The sequence below is a fragment of the Molothrus aeneus genome, chromosome 2, assembly GCF_037042795.1.
Source record: "Molothrus aeneus isolate 106 chromosome 2, BPBGC_Maene_1.0, whole genome shotgun sequence".
NCBI classification, from domain to species: domain Eukaryota; kingdom Metazoa; phylum Chordata; class Aves; order Passeriformes; family Icteridae; genus Molothrus; species Molothrus aeneus.
The window spans coordinates 103,704,710-103,722,660 of NC_089647.1; the positions used below are offsets into that span (position 1 = coordinate 103,704,710).

The window sequence follows — 17,951 nt, forward strand, 5'->3', positions numbered from 1 at the left end:
CACGGTCATTCCCTCTCGGGAGTGGCCGTCACATTGGGATCTGCAAAACGCTCCTGGGCAGATCCGAGGTGTAGGGGGTCTTCAATTAGCGAAACAATCAAAGAGCATTGTACAAATTACGGGGCCTGACGGACAATTGGCCTCAGTCCGTCCATTTGTCTTAGATTACACAGAGCCCCTGTGGGGAAGAGACCTTTTAGCCCAGTGGGGAGCCAGAATTGACCTACCTGCGGCTCCCCAGGTTTTTCGGGCGGCGGCCACTGGTGAGCGCCCCACCTGGAAACTGAATTGGCTTTCTGATACACCAGTTCAGGTGGCGCAGTGGCCGCTCAATAAACAAAAATTAGCGGCGCTCAACGAGCTCGTGCAAGAACAAGTGCGTAAAGGCCATTTGGTGGAGTCCATGTCGCCATGGAACTCCCCCGTTTTCGTGATTAAAAAGCCGAACAAAGATAAGTGGCGACTCTTGCACGACCTCCGGCAAATAAATGCCGTCATAAAAGACATGGGGTCTCTTCAACCAGGGATGCCCTCCCCAACAATGCTCCCCCAAAATTGGAATCTGGCCATCGTTGATATTAAAGACTGTTTCTTTCAAATTCCCCTACACCCGGAAGACGCGCCACGTTTTGCCTTCACGGTTCCCTCCATCAACCGTGAAGCCCCAGGCAAGCGCTACCACTGGACAGTTCTTCCGCAGGGCATGAAATGCAGCCCTGTGATCTGCCAGTAGTATGTCGCTTCCCTGCTGTCCCCAATCCGTGCAGCGGTGGAAAACGTCGTCATTCATCATTATATGGATGACATTCTGATTTGTGCGCCGACCGATGACTTGCTAGCCCATGCTCTTGACCTGACAACCAATGCGTTGGTTGCTGCAGGGTTTGAATTGGCGCAAGACAAAATTCAACAGATGCCGCCTTGGAAGTACCTTGGCCTTGAGATCACAAAGAGGACCATTGTTCCTCAAAAATTGGCAATTAAGACAAATATCAAGAGTTTGGCTGATGTCCATCAGCTGTGCGGGTCATTAAATTGGGTAAGGCCTTGGCTAGGCATCCCCACCGAAGACCTAGCCCCCCTTTTCAATTTATTGAAAGGGGGAGAGGAGCTCTGTTCTCCCAGGACCCTTACCCCGGAGGCCCAGGCAGCGCTGGAAAAGATTCAAAGTTCAATTGCGGCCAGGCAGGCCCATCGTTACCAACCGGGCCTGCCCTTTCGTTTCATAGTGTTGGGGAAATTGCCACACCTCCATGGGCTGCTCTTTCAATGGGACAGTAACATCAAAAAGAGCAAGGACCAGGGCTCGGGGGACCCCCTCCTGATAATAGAGTGGGTGTTCCTCAGCCATCACAGGTCCAAAAGAATGACACAGCCACTTGAGCTGGTGGCGGACCTGATCCGGAAAGCAAGATCACGGATCAGGGAGCTGGCAGGTGTGGACCTGGAATGCATTCACGTCCCTATAAAATTTGATTCGGGCCACCTTAAAATGAGGATGTTTGAGAATGTTTTAGAAACTAATGAAATGCTTCAATTAGCCCTGGATAGTTACACCGGCCAAATTTCAGTTAATCGGCCGGCCCACAAATTGTTCAATCAAGAATTTACATTAACAATCAAGTCAGTTCAAAGCAGAGTTCCCCTTGACGCCTTGACAGTTTTTACAGACGCATCCGGAGCATCCCACAAGTCAGTGATGACTTGGCGGGATCCTCAAACTCAGCGGTGGGAGGCAGACATTACAGTGGTTGAAGGCTCACCACAAGTAGCTGAGTTGGATGCAGTCGTCAGAGCGTTCGAGAGGTTCTCCGAGCCTTTCAATCTGGTCACAGATTCGGCGTATGTTGCTGGTGTAGTATCCAGAGCAGAAGGTGCCATCCTCCAAGATGTCTCAAACATCCGACTTTTCGAGTTGCTCTCGAAACTTGTCACTCTAGTCTCCCACCGAGAGCAACCCTTTTACGTGATGCATGTCCGGTCCCACACAGATTTGCCGGGGTACATTGCGGAGGGCAATAGGCGTGCAGACGCTCTTGCCTCTCCTGTTCAAGTAGCCCCGCTCCCTGATCTTTTCGGGCAGGCCAAACTTAGCCACCAGCGGTTCCACCAAAACGCTCCTGGCCTGGTTCGCCAGTTCCACCTCACCCGCGAACAGGCCAGAGCGATTGTGGCAACATGTCCCCAGTGTCAGTCCCACCAGATGCCATCTATGGGCCTGGGGACAAACCCTCGTGGTCTGTCGAGTTGTGAGGTGTGGCAAATGGATGTCACACACATCCCCGCCTTCGGCCGGTTGAGCTTTGTGCATGTTTCGATTGATACCTTTTCCGGTGCTATCTACGCCTCCGCCCACACAGGTGAGAGGGCGGCGGATTGTGAGAAGCACTTGCTTCAAGCATTCGCCGTCCTAGGCATCCCCAAACTCATTAAAACTGACAATGGGCCAGCGTACACGTCCAAGGAATTGCGCCAGTTCCTGCAGCAATGGGGAATAGAGCATAAGACCGGCATCCCCTATTCCCCGACAGGCCAAGCCATGGTGGAGAGGGCCCACCAGAGCCTGAAAAAAGTTCTCGAACATCAGAAAGCGGCAATGAAGGTTGAGCCCCCCCACATCCGTCTCGCACGAGCAATGTTCACCCTCAACTTCCTGAACTGCTCGTTCGAGAACCTAAATCCTCCGATGGTAAGGCACTTTGGAAAACACAACCAGCTGCAGCCTGAATCCAGGCCTCCGGTCCTTGTCAAGGATCCGGAGACCTGGAAGACAGAGGGGCCCTTCAACCTTGTGACCTGGGGGAGAGGATACGCCTGTGTTTCTACTCCCTCAGGCCCCAAGTGGGTCCCCTCCAAATGGGTACGGCCTTACGTACCAAAGGGGGTGAAACACAAGACAACAGTCGAGCAAGTCCAGGTGGCGCATTGGAGGCGGAAGAAGAGACCCCCTGACCCCCTTGTCATCCTTCCTGAGATACGTTACCTGTTTAGCCCAGAATCCCCTTGCTTTTAACCTCTTGTTGTGCCTGACTTCCTGTGTTTTTAGTTCTTTTGCAGACATGAGCCAGACCCGAAATCACCTCCTCCTGTTCGCAACCATCCTGTGGTCCGCGCAGTTCGTCATCCACGCGTGGATCGTCCCCCAGCCCAAAGCGAATGTCTGGCGCACTCTTGCGGAGGCCCTAGGGCAAGATCACATCTGCCTGGACACCGGCGCAGCAAAGGACCCGATGTCATCCTGCCTTGTGGGGATCCCTCTCCCCCCTTCAGAGTTACCCCCTCCCTTTAATTACGCCTTTTCGTTGTCCACCACTCGCGATGCAATCGCAACCTTTTGGAGTGCCTGGAGAGACGGAGTCCGAGGTCTTGTTCCTTTAGACTCCGAACCCCAGGAGCTCCATTTGCTCGGTTCCGCAGTTGCTCCCGTCTGTATCCAGTTTCGGTTTACCCCCCGTCCCGGGGAGAAAGGGTATACGGTCCTGAACCCATCCGACCCCAGGTATCAGGCCGCCCGGTGGTGCAAAAGACCCATTAAGGTTCCACTCTCCTCCACCCCGGGCGGGAAGCCGTTGGCCCTCCCCAGGGGCATTTTTTTCATTTGCGGAGACCGAGCTTGGGCAGGCATCCCCTCTCACCACATAGGAGGCCCTTGCGCATTTGGTCGGCTGTCGCTGTTGACCCCCAACATCACCCAAATTTATGATTGGAGAAACAAGAGTCACAGCCTGAATTCGACCTCTGATTCGGCCCGCGCGAAAAGAGACCTAAAAGATCTTGATCCTGACTGTGACTCAGTCATTGAACATTGGGCTAAGCCAAAAATCGTAGCACTCACCATCTTTTTGCCGTGGGTGTCTATCGCAAAATCTCTAGGCGAATTGGCCCGCCTAGAGTGTTGGGTGGAGAAGCAAGCCAATTTTACCTCAGCCGCCCTTTCAGACCTCCTATATGATGAGAAAATGACTCGGCAGGCGACTTTGCAAAATAGGGCAGCAATAGATTTTCTGTTGCTGCTCCACAACCATAAGTGCGAAGAATTTGAGGGCCTTTGCTGCATGAACTTGTCCTCTCGAGCCGAAGATGCGAGAGTCGCCATCGACAAGATGCATGGACTAATTTCAAACATCAAACAACAAACTGCAGACTGGCTGGGGGACCTGTTTTCAGGGTGGGGATTGTCAGGCTGGGTCGCGTCTGTTTTGAAATCCGTTGTGTATGTGTGTTTCACTTTAATCGCTATTTTAATTTCGGGAGCAATCCTTTGGGGCTGCGTCCAGAGACTCATCTTCAAGTTAGCCCACTCACCGGAAGTCCTCCATCTTCAGTCCACCAATTTCCCTGAAGAGAACTCGTGGGAAGACACGTCTTTTCGATCAGATGCAAATTCTGACCCTGAAGACCCTGACGCCTCCGGAGAAATTGATCCCGAAGCCGTTTCTCTAAGAGACTAAGTTTGTTGCCCAAAGGTTTTGTTGTCCCACCCCTCTCCTCTTCTTTTTAAACAAAAAAGGGGGAGATGTGGTGTTCTGTTTTTGGTTCATCCCGGTTCTCCCCTGCCCTGAGCGGCGGTGGTTTGCCCCTGCCTTGGGCAGTTTCCTGTCAATCCATTTGCTCCACCTAGGTTGCCATGGTCCCGCAATGTATCCGAGTTCTCCCCACCCCAGGCCCTTGTCTGTCACTCAGCGGCCCATCCCTTTCTTCTAGATTCTTCTCTCCTGGGCGTTGGGTGGTTGGGCAGGAGCTGGGGCCCCTCCCCAATTTTTCTTTGATTCGTTGGTTCAACCTGTCACTTGTATTATGTATCTAAGTATTGATGTTCCTATTCGTTGCTGTAAGTGTACACCCCTACCCGCCCCCTGTCTTTATAAGTTGTTGCACTCCAGTTTTCTGTGGCTCGGGTAGCTCAGGCACTCCCAGGTTATCCCTCCCCGTCCTGCACCCGCCTTGTCAGACGAATAAATCTGACTTCCCTCGGCTACCTGAGTCCTCCCTTTCTTCTCGCGCGCATTCGTGGCTTTCGCCCTCCCGTGGACTGCGGACCCACAGGTGCGGACCTGACCCAGAGTCGGGCAAGCACCTGGACTGCGAGCTGGGCTGTGGAGTGCCGGGACTCCAGCCATCCGCGCAGCCGCAGTTTAGCATTACTTTTCCCCTCCTCTGACATCCATACAAAGAAGTTCATTATACTGAATCCCCTGCAGCTAGTTTATAGACCTACTATGTATTCTGCAGTGAAATAAAACAAGCTTTGTTAAGAAGATTATGGCTCTGGTGTTTTAAAGGTCTGAAATTTTCACTGTAAATAAATGTTACTTGGGTGAAATACTACATGCAAAAGCTTTAATCTGAAAACAAGTGCACATAATATAAAGGTCCAGAAAGAGCAAGATCTGGAAATGTATTAAAAAAGCATCTTTTAAAATCTCCATACCAAGTTTGGCTACAAATTTATGTAGGAATGAATTTCCAATTTTAACTCTTAAGCGCTCCCTCTCTTAGCACTTTAAGGGCTAAGAAAACTCAAATTTAGAGAGAAACTTATTTTCTGGTAACTTAGTTTTCTGGTTACTAGTCATAGAAGTGTCTCTTATTTACCTCCCTGGCTCCAATGAATTAACATATAAAGACAAGTCCCATACAAGGAACAGCAAAGGCTCTCCCATGTATACTCTGTCATTAGGGTACACAGTCCCTCCCTCCCATCATAGCTAAAACACAAACACAGGAGAGGCCAATTTTTAAGTACTGCTACTAAATCCAGTGGTCAACAGTCAGTGTTTGAAATTTCTGAGGGTAGGAAACGCCAAAAAGCTTTGTTTTAGCAAATATTCTTTACACCAGTTCCTCTGTTTTAGGGAATCACTTTGCAGCAAAACCTGATATTGCTGCCTTTCCATCTCAGAATTTCTGTGGTTTGTGAGTTAGAATCATTGATTTTATACCAACTACAATGCAGAAAACCAACAAAAATTATTAAGGCAAGATTGTTTACTCAGATTTAATTATCCATCTCCTTTGTCACAGTGATGGCCCAACAGAAACAGATTCCATGATGTGTCTGGGGCTCCCTGGGAGCAAGGCAGGGGCAGTGGGGCTGGGTGGTGCTCCCTAAGCCAGGACACCACAGGCATCTTGTCCTCAGAGCAGGGCTCTGGCCAGTGTCCATACCCAGACCCTAATTCCCTTACAGGTGCTGAGCCTTCCAGTTTCCTGTATGCTCACAGATTCTAACTGAACAAGTGACTAAGTTGTTCTGGCTACTAAATGGCCAGGTAAACATGAGTAATCTTTGACCCCTTGGTTAATTCTAGTTATTCCAGATTTGAATCTAACTGGAAAATATGAAAATAATACCCTCAGTAAAAGAGAGATGATAAAAACACCAGAGAAGTTCAGCAGTGTTAGATGTTATCAATGTTAAAATAAAATTTTCTTAAAGGGTAAATAATTTTTTTCCTGTATGCTTGTAGAAATTTTTTAACATTTAAACAAAGATGGAGGGGGGCTCTCAGAGAATGAATTCAGGAAGCTTTTCTGCACCAAATATGTTCTGAAATACATAAAGAAGGCAGGTATGAGGTATGAGAAATACAGCTGGTCCAAAAAGCAAAACTCAGCTTATCATTTAATCCTATTGATCCCAGTGACATTTTGTATTTTTCATGGTTTTCATTAACTTCTCTTTATTTAGGTAGATCGTTTAAGAACTAGGTTTATGTGTATGCCTGCTGTCTTGCATTGGTAAAACCATAGCTTTTCCCATGTGCATTTATGTTCTCTCAAGCAAGTCTTCAGTCTTCTTAAGCACAAGGCCATGAAGAGCTGCTGGGTGGGTCTGGGATTTGAATGTCTCTGCAGTGTGTGTTTGAACAGTTTTTGGAGAATTTGATCAGTTGGTTATGTCATCAATTTCTCCAGAGCTGAGAGAAGCTATTGGGAGTCTGATGAGAAGAGCACCCCTCTGTTTTGCAGTGACTTTGTGCATGTCCTCATTGTGGTTTTAGTCTGTATCACCATAGACAAAAACAATTCCAATTTTTCACATGGGTCGGCTAACATAGGATTAAGAAATTTCAAAAAAGTGATGCTGTGATGCTTTATATTGCAAAAATGATTTTGTGTTTAAAAAGATAACTCAATATTTAACTCTTGTCTTGTTACTTTTTGAAGCCAAAATCACATTAGAATTACTTTAAAATTTGAAAGATACATAAAATCAAGTGTTTTAAATGCTGATAATGAATCATACTTTGAAGCTGCTAATTTCATCTTAATCTGGGAAATGTTGTTCTGTCTTTAACAAAAAAAGATATTGTTTTCTGCCAGATAATTCCACAACTGATTTCAGAGTTATGCTCTAAATGAATCACAATCAAATCCTGATGAGTATATAACAAAGTTTTAAAACACTTTTTCCCACCTGCCAAAAAAGCTTCAGAATTACAGTAGATGATTCATTTTGTCAGTCTTGATTACATGACATGCCTCTTCAAGCCAGTCATTCCTATTAGCTGCAATTGAAGTGATTTTAAAATGCTTTCCACTTATTTTGTACATTAGGTCAAGATTTCTCAGTCTCAAATTCTGTAAGGACAATCATGACAGAAAGGACAGAGAGAGACTTCCAGTAATCGAAGAGTACTGGTTTCTTTTGCAAATCAGCTATAAAATTAGAGTAATACTATCTTGTACCTGCTGAAGCTTACATTGAATTCACTGGAGAAAAAGAAGGAATCTATTTGTCCTAAATGTACCTAAACCACATAATAGCAAAAACCAGTCAGTGACTGCATTCAGTGATACATTTTGATTCTCCAATACCTCGCTTCGTTTTCGATTCTAGTCATCAAAATTAATTCTAATTGTATTCAGATGCTTTCTTAGATAAAAATGGGACTTTTTCAGAAAATTTCAACTATTGTCACATGCAGTGAACTTTGTTCTGCCAGCCTTCCATCCACTGTACAACTCAGTGGATACCTGAGGGCTGTATTTTGGCTGGAAGGCAGCTGGGCAGGCACCCTCTGATGGACCAGCTGGGACATATTAACTGGTCCACATGAAACCTGAACAGAGGCTGTAGCCAGGTGGGGCTTGGGCTCTTCTCCCAGGCAACAGGACATGAGGACATAGCCCTAAACTGCCAGGGGAGGGTGAGGTTGGACATCAGGAGGAGTTTCTTCTCAGAAGGGGGAATTAGATAATGGAGTGGACTGCCAAGGTGTTGCAAAATGTGAAATATATAAAATTTGCTCAAGAAAGGATGTTCTTTGATGTTTGATCTTTGTATATGTGCAAGCTTAATCAAGAAGCAGGAGATTTAATCTGTGAAAGAGATAGCAGCTAGCAAGCAAGGTCTAAGTGATGTCCAGCTGTCAGAAAAACAACATTAGAAAAACGACTGGTAGAATTGCCTTGTTAAGGTTTAGGGCTTGACATGCTGTGATGATCTGAGATGTAGAAGGAGGTTAACAAAGCTTGGGGAGAAGGATGTCCTCTGATAGTGGAGACAAAGAATGCAGAATTTACGGGCCACAAGGACATCTGGCAGAAGTCTCAACATTAAGAAGAAACTAATAAAGCTAACTCAGCAATTCTGCTGAAGTCAGCTCCAGCTGGGTAAGAGGTAATTCTGGCAGGGGGAGATTGGGACCACTGACTCACTGCCCACCGACCCTGCAAAGCCACTGTACCAGATGAGAGGTCTAATTAGAATCATTAGCCAATAGAAGAACACTGATTAATAAGAGAGCTATGTAATTTGTAGCCAATGACCACTAATTCTTTGTTTGCTAAAATCTATAATTAGTAAAAAGTTTTGATAGTTGGTGTGTTTGATTCATAGAATACCACTGAGCACTCAAGCTTCTCCAATCCTGAAACAAAATAATATCTCTCTCTCGAGTATTATTATTGGATTTTCACACAGCAGGTCATGAATCCAATTTTTGTGGACAACATGGTGCCAGAGTCACTGTCCTTGCAGGCGCTTAAGGAAAGACTGGATGTGTCACTCAGCGCCATGGTGGGGCTGACACGGTGGTGGTCAGGCACAGGCTGGACTCGATGGTCCCAGAGGTCTTTTCCAACCTGACTGAGGGCAGTGACTGTCACTCCAAGGGCCATTTCGGCTGAGGGCAGTGGCTGTCACTCCAAGGGCCATTTGGACTGAGGGCAGTGACTGTCACTCCAAGGGCCGTTTCGGCTGAGGGCACTGTGACACCAAGGGCCATTTGGACTGAGGGCAGTGACTGGGACTCCAAGGGCCATTTGGACTGAGGGCAGTGACTGTCACTCCGAGGGCCGTTTCGGCTGAGGGCAGTGGCTGTGACTCCAAGGGCGGCCTGACCCACCCGGCACTGCCCCCACGAGCCCCGCTCCGCTCCCGCTCCCCTCACGCGCCCGCCCCGCCCCGTCCCCCGCGCGCCGACGTGCGCGTGCGCGGAGCGGGCTCGGCGCTCGCCCCTCCCGCCGGGCCGGGCCGGGCCGCGGAGCCGACGGGCAGCGCGGAGCGGCCGCGCCCGGGCAGGAGCCGCCGCCGGCGGGAGCACAGCGGAGCCGGGCGGGCCGCGCCATGCGGCTGTGCGGGGCGCTGCTCAAGAGCCCCATCCCCAAGCAGATCGAGTACTACTCGCGCTTCTCCCCCTCGCCCCTCTCCATCAAGCAGTTCCTCGACTTCGGTGAGTGCCGGGGCCGCGGGGATGGGGGGGCGTGGGGGTCGCCGCGGCTCTCCCGGGCAGCGGCGGCCGGCGCGCAGGGCCCGCTCCCCGGCCGCGGCTCCTCGGCCCGCGTCGGGAGCGCGGCCGGGGCCCGGCCCCGCAGGCCCCGCGCTGACACCCCCGGGCCCGGGCGCGGTGGCGGCTGCCGGTGGCCGGCAAACAGCCGCTGCTCGCCTCGCCCAGGGCCGGGAGAGCCGGGCTTGCCCCTCCGCCAGCGTTATCCCCTGACACCGGTGCCATTGGGATGGGAACCAAAATAAGGGCTCCTGACCTGACGTTTTGTGAGCTTAGCGAGTGAAGGAGAGAGTAAGTTAATGGTCTTAGCGTGAAAATTGGAATCTGCCATGCTGAGATCGGCTTAATTAAAGCTCGGGCATGAACTCTTATCCGCGCTTGTATAGGAGACCTGTTTGTGTAAAATTCAGGAGTACTTCAGGAGATGTTGCTGATCATAAATAGCATTTTTCTTTTCAGAAGCCCTGGAATGAAATCCAGGAGTGGTTTGTGTTGTTGTTAAAAAACATGCTTCCATCTAGATAACGATAAACCCGTATCTGTATCGGAGGTTATTTGTCTCTTGCTCGCTGACACGAAAGTTGTTGAGATTTTATTATCATGTAAATATTGCTGGCATAGTCAAAGTCAAGGCCGTGTGTAACATCTTGAAGCTTAAGAGAGTGTTTCTTCATTCCACTCTTACAGTAAGGGTACAAAAGGACAAAAATAAGCTAACGTTCAGCCAGAAAGTGATTAAAAGTGAATACAATTGCACAATTATGGTAATGGTATTAGTGAAAGAACGCTGTAAGTACAGAAAGCCAGTAATGGGCTTGATATATCGTCTCAGTGAAACAGGATTTTGTACCATTAAAAAAAACCCAACAAAACCTCATGTCTCCACTTAAAGGAGAATCTCACTGGAAGCTGTGCTTTCTCTGGTCTCCACTCACCTGAGTTTGTTACCTCCTCCCCACCCCTTCCTGTGCTGCTGGGCTTCTTCTCTAGCATTGCTGCTTCTTATGCTGTGTTTTTCTGTACTGGCAAGAACAATGGCCTAAAGCTTAGAACATCTTTATTTTAGCCCTGGCACTAAACACATTGTGTCACCTTAGCCTGTTTGAAAGTTGGGTTTGCAAATTGTTGCTGGGGAAGTTTTGGTGATTGTGAGCCGTATCAGTCGTGACTAAAGAGGTGGAAAGATTTCAGGATTTGCTTTAATGCCTTGGATGTTTGGACTAAACTTTGCTTTTTTGGTAAGGATTTCTACAGTTCTATGTTGCCCTGCATTACCGTTTGCTTTTGGACGTCTCTTCTGTGGCAGCCTTTTCATAATGCTGCATTTGTTTTGACATTGTAGTTCCTGTATTACTTTATGGTCCCGTGATTCTTCAGAAGAAGTATTTTTATTTTACAATTTTAAGTCTGGCTTCTGTTACTGGAAGTGAACAGAATGAGAACAGGACGTTGCAGTCTGGCCAGCCTTGGTCTTTAGACGTGCTCCAGTTGTCACTGGATGTGTCATTGGCATCTTCTCTGTGTGTGGCTATGTATTTAAGGGTCTTCATGTCTTAAGACTGATGGGAAACTATCTAGTCACTGACATTTAAAACCTCTGAAGAAAAAAAGTCTATGGTTTAGTCTTGAAAGGTCACCAGGAGTTTCTAAAATTAGTAGGCTTATGTTGTATCAACCTTGCTAAACCTATCACCTTGATCTTAATAAGTTTTATGGGCCACTTAACATCTCCACTTACCCTCTAGTGCCTGTATTTATTTGGGAAAACTCAAGTAGGAAAATTACAGCAGTTTAAGCAAATAAATGGAACCCAATGTAGTTTTTTACTTTACTTACACGATCCTAAATGTTTGCAGCTTTGGGTAATTTCTAATTCAGCTGGGGTCTTCATAGGCCTAGAGGAAAAATTGACATCAAAATGTAAGTGATAGTGCAAAAGTTTTCCCACTTGAGGTGTAGAAGGCCTGGACAATATGTACCATGTCAGGGAACTGTGTTATTTATATCTGAGGTAGCCAAAGAAGAATTTACTGGTGTTACAGGACACGAGTATTCAAGAGAGAAAATATGCCAAGCATAAGGAGCACAGTACTCAAGGTGCAGTTCAGTTGTGTTTGTTCACTTGTAAGAATGTTTGATGGGAAGAAGACACTGTTTTGTGGTCAGCTTACAGAGGCTGCTTAGTGTTTCACTTCAAAAGAAATGGTCTTTTTAATTGAGCTACGTGAATGTAGTGCTAGTTTTACAAAAACATGGCTGAATTTTCAACAAATGTTGAAGAAGAGTAAGCTCAAAGGAAATGTGGGTGAATAACCCTCTCCTGGCTTCTGATTTTGTTGTCTGATGCACATTTCTCATATGGAATTTGCACTTACTGTGATTCGTATTTGTTTGAAGAAAGTTTTTTGACTTAATTTCTGACAATAGTGAAACTACAATGTGTTCTTTATGTCTTTTTTTATATTGGTTGTATTGGTTTAGACTAAGTTGACTTAGAAATTTGTAAAATTCTGGTGAGCTGGGGAAGAGAAACTTTGTATTTCTTGTGAGCTGAAGAGTCTCTTCAAAGATAATTGGTGGCAACGTATATTGAGGTACAGCTTGGGCTTTTCTAAATTCTAAATGACTAGCAGTGTGGGTTGTATGGAACACAGTTGTGTGCATAGTGAGGCTGTAGAGTCTCTATTTCTTTCCAGTTATATAAATTAATGACATTTATTTTAAAACTTTCTCTGCTTAATTCAGCTATTTAAACCACTATAAGAGCCAGTTTGTTTAAAGTAGCTTGCAAGTACTAAAAGCTTGTGAAGCAAACCAGAAGGCAGTAGTTAAAGCAGTGACACTTGCTTGGTTTTTGCAGCTGAGTCCTGTTAGTGTCCATGTTCTGTTGGGCTTGCAGCTGTCTCTGTAGCTGCTGTGAGTGTGTCAGAGGTTACTGGGACCTATGTGTCACAAAGTCTGAGCGTTCACTCTTTGCAGCATTTTCCTTTTTTTCTATGTGTACACTTTCTATTTGCACACTCCTGAATTCTGTTCAGGCAGTTTGTTTTATTACAAAGTGCATATCCCAAGGTTCTTGTACAATTTCATTCCTTTGCAAAAGAATGACCTTCTGTAAGTGTGTTTCAATATAAACAAATTTTGACCTTGTTTAATGCTAGCATGTCACTCCAGGTTTATCCAGGCCTCCATAATTATTCTGCTCTGGGAAAAAATACAAAATCTACCAACTGGATTCAGCTGTGTACTTCCAAACTTCGGTAGTTCCTCTGGAAGTTGTTTTTTGGTAGATTTCCAAGTGCAGGCGTACCTTAACGACCCAGACTAAATTAATTACTAAAATATCTTTTCTGAAATGAACTTGTAAATGGAGATTTCATCTAACATTCAGGTCCAGGATCTTTGTACATTTTGGGACTAGACTGTTTGAGAAAAATAAAAATGCCCATTCTGGAGATTGATATTGATGGAGCATCTCAATTTAGCCTTGCTTCAGCATGTAAGGTGGGCCTCAGACAATGACAGGTTAATCCAAAATACCCAATACTTAATCAGCAACCACACACACGGGTAACCAATTGGTCAATCCCTTGCCTGGGGAAGTAATAACATGTCTGAGGAAAGCAGAGTTGCTTTTCTAGGAGTGTCTTAGCATTTTAAAAAGCCACCCAGAGACTGAGCTGCTGCTGCCTGCCCTGCAGCCTGTCCTTGGCATGGAGAGAGCTGCAGAGTGCTGAACCCTGCCCCAGCTGGCAGCAAGCACACAGCTGCTCCTTCACATCGGGGTACTCAGCTGGCAGTAAAGTTACTGACAAATGTTTTGTCAAATGAATGGTTGTACTGCAGAGGTTACATATAACTAAGCACAAAGAGATGAGGGCAGTATAAATGGTGTAATCCTTCGATCATGCATGAAAGAGTCATTTAGAGCTGTGTTAGGGCTGTGTTGTGAATGTGTGCCAGGATACTGTACTCATGTAATCCTCTCATTGCTGCTGCTCAGCTGACCAGATGTCTGAGACCTGAGTCTGAGGTGTGTTTTGTCAGAAATATGAACCATCTGCTTTTGGGGCTTGTTTACCACTGAAGCTCTCTTGGCCAGTTGGACCTAGCTCTATTCCAGCCCTTTCTGTTTCATGTTTCAAACAAAATGCATTGGATGAATTGTGTACCTAAGGGGTTAAACTTGGTGTTTTGTTAGCTCTTTGAACATGTTATATATTATTGTTCACATACCACTAATGAGTTTGGTTAAAAAAGCTGTGCTTGTGCTGAAGACAGAAGATAGTGAATCACAGTGAATTCTTGTGGTGGAATGTGACTTGGGAGATCCTGATTTTGCAGGTTATAATCAAAATATTTGTGGTGGCTGCTGCAGTTAGTGGTACTGAAAAATATCACAAAGGCTGTAATTTAGTAATTTTACTGTACTGAGAACAGCTGAGCAGGCAGCAGATAATCACAATGAGTGCATGGAACTGTTGTGCCCTGGGGCATATCTGGAGGAAAACATGATCAATAGATCCTTCTCATTTTTCAAATACAATTTTTGGTATGGAATTGTTTTATTTATGTCATACTTATTAAACTTACATATCTTGGGGAAACATGTAGGCCTCTTCCAAAATGACACAAAGAGCAAACCAGGTGTCAGCATTGCTGTTGGTTGCTGCCATTTGTAGGAGCAATATTAAATTGGGGTTTTGAAAGAGTATTTATCCCTCACGTTGCCTTCTTGGTAGAGGCATGGATCTGAGCTGAAAGCCTGCCACTGGAGCAGTAGCTGGCAGATACAATTTGAACAATGTGTTGGGGTAGGAAAGTAGAGATCAAAACCTGCCTCATGTTTCCAAATATGATTATTAATCTTCCTATAGAAGATGGCTGTTGGAAGATTTTTCTACACAAAAAGATATTGGAAGATTTCTATTGGTTTTTTGGGGTTTTATTTAATAGAACATTAGTGGAGAGACTGTGCATCTATAGCACTTGCAAAGTTTAGGGCTAAAAGATAATAAATAATTACCTGCTATTTATTGGTTGCAGCTGTGCTTTTTCTGCTGCTCTCTGGGCATTATTCTTAAAACCTTACACTTGATTTAAATGCATCTTCAAAACAAAAATGTCCTCTTAGCACGAATGTTAACCATTACTTTGCTGGCCACTGCATGGAATCAGGAAGATGAATGCTAGTCAGACATTACTGTCTTTTATTTTCATCTGACTGGCTTCAGCTTCCATCCAGCAGTTTCATTAGAGCTTTTCTTGGTAGGTTGGGATCCTTTGATGCCTGGAATATTTGTACTATGTGGTATATGTACATTGTGATGGAGTTATCTTTCTTGATTTCATAAAGATAAATACATTAAACGAACTATTTGCAGCCTTACAAAAATACCATGGAATTAACTTTTGTGGCTTTCCCAGCATTTTCAGTATTGTTCTTCAAATACGTCTTTTAGAACTTTAAATAGAATCCCTTTAGGAGTTTTGTGGAACACTGGGATAAAATTGTTCTACTGCTGTTTAGTTTTTACCTTGAAAGGCTACCAGTGACAGCTGGATGTGCAGGCTGGATTGTCTGCCTGCTTTTGTTCTTGAATTCTTTTGCAGTTACCACTTTTCCATGTCCAGTCCTTCATTCCCTACGTCTGGGCATGGATAAAGTTTACATCTCAGAACATTAAAAAGGGTTTCCTCTGAATGGGCTGTAGCACAGCAAGTGAGCTGGAAGCCTTTTTGATGCAACTGTTATTTATAACCTGTTCCTATTTACAACTGCCAGTTGCTGGCAGGCAGTGATGTTCCAATACTATATATAAATATTGAGGGGTTTTATAAGGCCTAGTATTGATTGCTTGGAAGGTCTGGAAGAGTCATTGTGGTTAGGTAACTTTGTTCAGCAGTCACTATTGAACTGTGGTGTGATAGACATATTTGTGTGTGGGAGTGCTAATAATAGTGTAATACTAGATTGTGATGCATTTCATCCACATAATCCTCTCTATCAGTCACTTTTACAGGCTGTTTATTCAATAAAGGAGTACTTAATGTCTGTGAGTTATTGAGACTTCATATATTCTGAATTCAGTATTTTAGTATAGTTACAGTACAAATTCCATAAATTGCTGTAGATGATCAACCTGGATCGCCAAGATTATTTTCATTGAAAATTCTGCCTTCAGTACCTGGTTTGGCTGGCCACTCTTGCCTGTAAGCATAGACTAGTAGTCTACGAGTGAGCATCCTTCAGCTGATGGAATTGCTTGATGTTTGTTTCCCATAGCAGCAGAAAATTTCTCAGTCTGGGTTCTGTTTGTTTCTGTTTGCCCACTGATCAGTGGAGCTGTGCAATGCTCTGCCTTGGGATGCTGGGAAGGGAATGATCTTTCCCTGCACATGGATGTGTCTGCGTGCTTGAGCTTTTTTTGTATTCCCTGAAGATGGTGTGGTGTGTAAGCACACAGCTGAACGCCTTGGGTGAAAGAGAGAGGACAAGAACTCCCCATCTGCATGAAGCAATAAACAATGCCAGTGGGTTTGTTTATTTCTTTTTAGCAAGTAGCAGAAGCAATGGAGAATGCTGCTTGACAGAAATTGAGGGCTTGGGAAGCTTCTTTCTAGAGGGACAAAAAGATAGGAGTTGTAGCTCTTGAGGATCTAAGAATGTTTGGGACATGTTTTTCTTCTAGCAACTTGTAGAAATTGTTGAAATGCCTTCTTTAGAGTAGATTTAAACTAATAAGGAGGCACTTGAAAATCAGAAATTAAATTTTGATTGAAATGAACATGAATTTGGTAGCATTCCTTCTCTGGACTGGAAGAACTGACAGCCAGTGATTTAAAAATAGCAAAACATCTTCAAGCCAAGAAAACAGGCTGATGGGGTCTCTCCTCAGACATAAGGAGGAGGATAAGATGATGTGTCAGTTTGAGAAAGAGCAATTCTGATGCAGACAAAAGATAGGAAAGCAGCAGAGCAGTGTACGAGCAATGTTGATTAAAAAACCTATGAAAGCTGGAAGCAAGGACATCCTGTCTTGGGTTGCAGTACAAATAACAGCCAAGGTGAAAAGTCATGGGATAGAAAAACAGATAAAAAGATGTTGAGATAATTTATAGTAATTGCAGAGAATGCTGAAGTGAAACATTTACTTGATGAAAGTAAGTACATAATGATAAAGACTGTTGAATTAATCTTTGCTTTGGTCTTCAGAAAAAGAAGAATTGTATCCAGAAACATTAAGGAAATCACAACTCTCCCCTGACCCAAATTTTAGATAAGCTGAAATATGTTTAGATTCTCCTGGCTTAGTGGGTTCCAGTGGAAGTAAATCAGTTCTGTGTGTTGTGAGTAGCTGAACACTTTCTCCTGCAAATGTGTGTGGCCTGGTGCAGCACGGCTCGTTAATGAATGGTGATGGCCCCAGGGCTTTGGAAGTGGGAAAATACGCTGCTTGTCTTTCAGAGAAAAGGAAGAGGAGGACATTAGAGTTAAATCAGGTTGTCTGAAGTAGCTGAACAAGAGCTAATAATGAAGTAATACGTAGATAAGCACCCAGAGATAGTGAGGTAGTAAAGAGACAATAGATTGTGTTGGCCTGGTCTAATTTCCATGTTAATTTGGTGTGTGCTAAGGCAATAACAGTTGGTGCTGTACCTGGCTTTTTGTGAAGCTGGGCACCACCCCGTGTGACATTCTTAATTAAAAACAAACAAACAAAGCTCAATGTACAAAATAATGGAATAACTGCGAGGTGAGGTTGTTGTATCAGATGTTCAGTGTTATGGTGGGTTGACCCCATCCAGCAGCTGAGCACCCATCCAGGTGCTTGCTCCTCTCCTTCCACCCCCACTGGCATGGGGGAGAAAAGGGGGGCAAAAATGAGAAAACTTATGGGTTGAGAACAAGACAGTTTAAGTAAAGCAAAGAGGAAGGGAAACAAGCGATGCACAGGCAGTCACTCACCACCCCCAGAAGGAGAGCTGTGCACAGCCAGTCACTGTGTGATGGACACCTTGGGGGACAAAGCCAAGCACTTTGTTATTGCTGGGCATGGCATCATGTCAGATAGAACATCCCTTTGTCCAGCTCAGTCAGCTCTCCTGGGCCTGTCCCCCTCCAGCCTGTCCCCCCCAGTCCTGCTTGCAGGAGAGAGAGAAACCCTTCAGAAGCTGTGCAGGTCCTGTCCAGCTGTAGCACAAATGGCCCCTTCT

At 45.3% G+C, this 17,951-nt stretch overlaps 1 protein-coding gene across 1 annotated transcript in view; it reads left to right on the plus strand.

Moving 5' to 3' along the window:
* The first annotated feature begins 9,500 nt into the window (after positions 1-9,500).
* PDK3 (pyruvate dehydrogenase kinase 3) overlaps positions 9,501-17,951 on the plus strand; it is a 54,687-nt gene continuing 46,236 nt past the window's right edge. Inside the window, exon 1 of the mRNA XM_066545445.1 lies at positions 9,501-9,680. Coding sequence (XP_066401542.1) covers positions 9,575-9,680 — 106 coding nt within the window. The 5' untranslated portion in view covers positions 9,501-9,574. The remainder of the gene's footprint in view (positions 9,681-17,951) is intronic.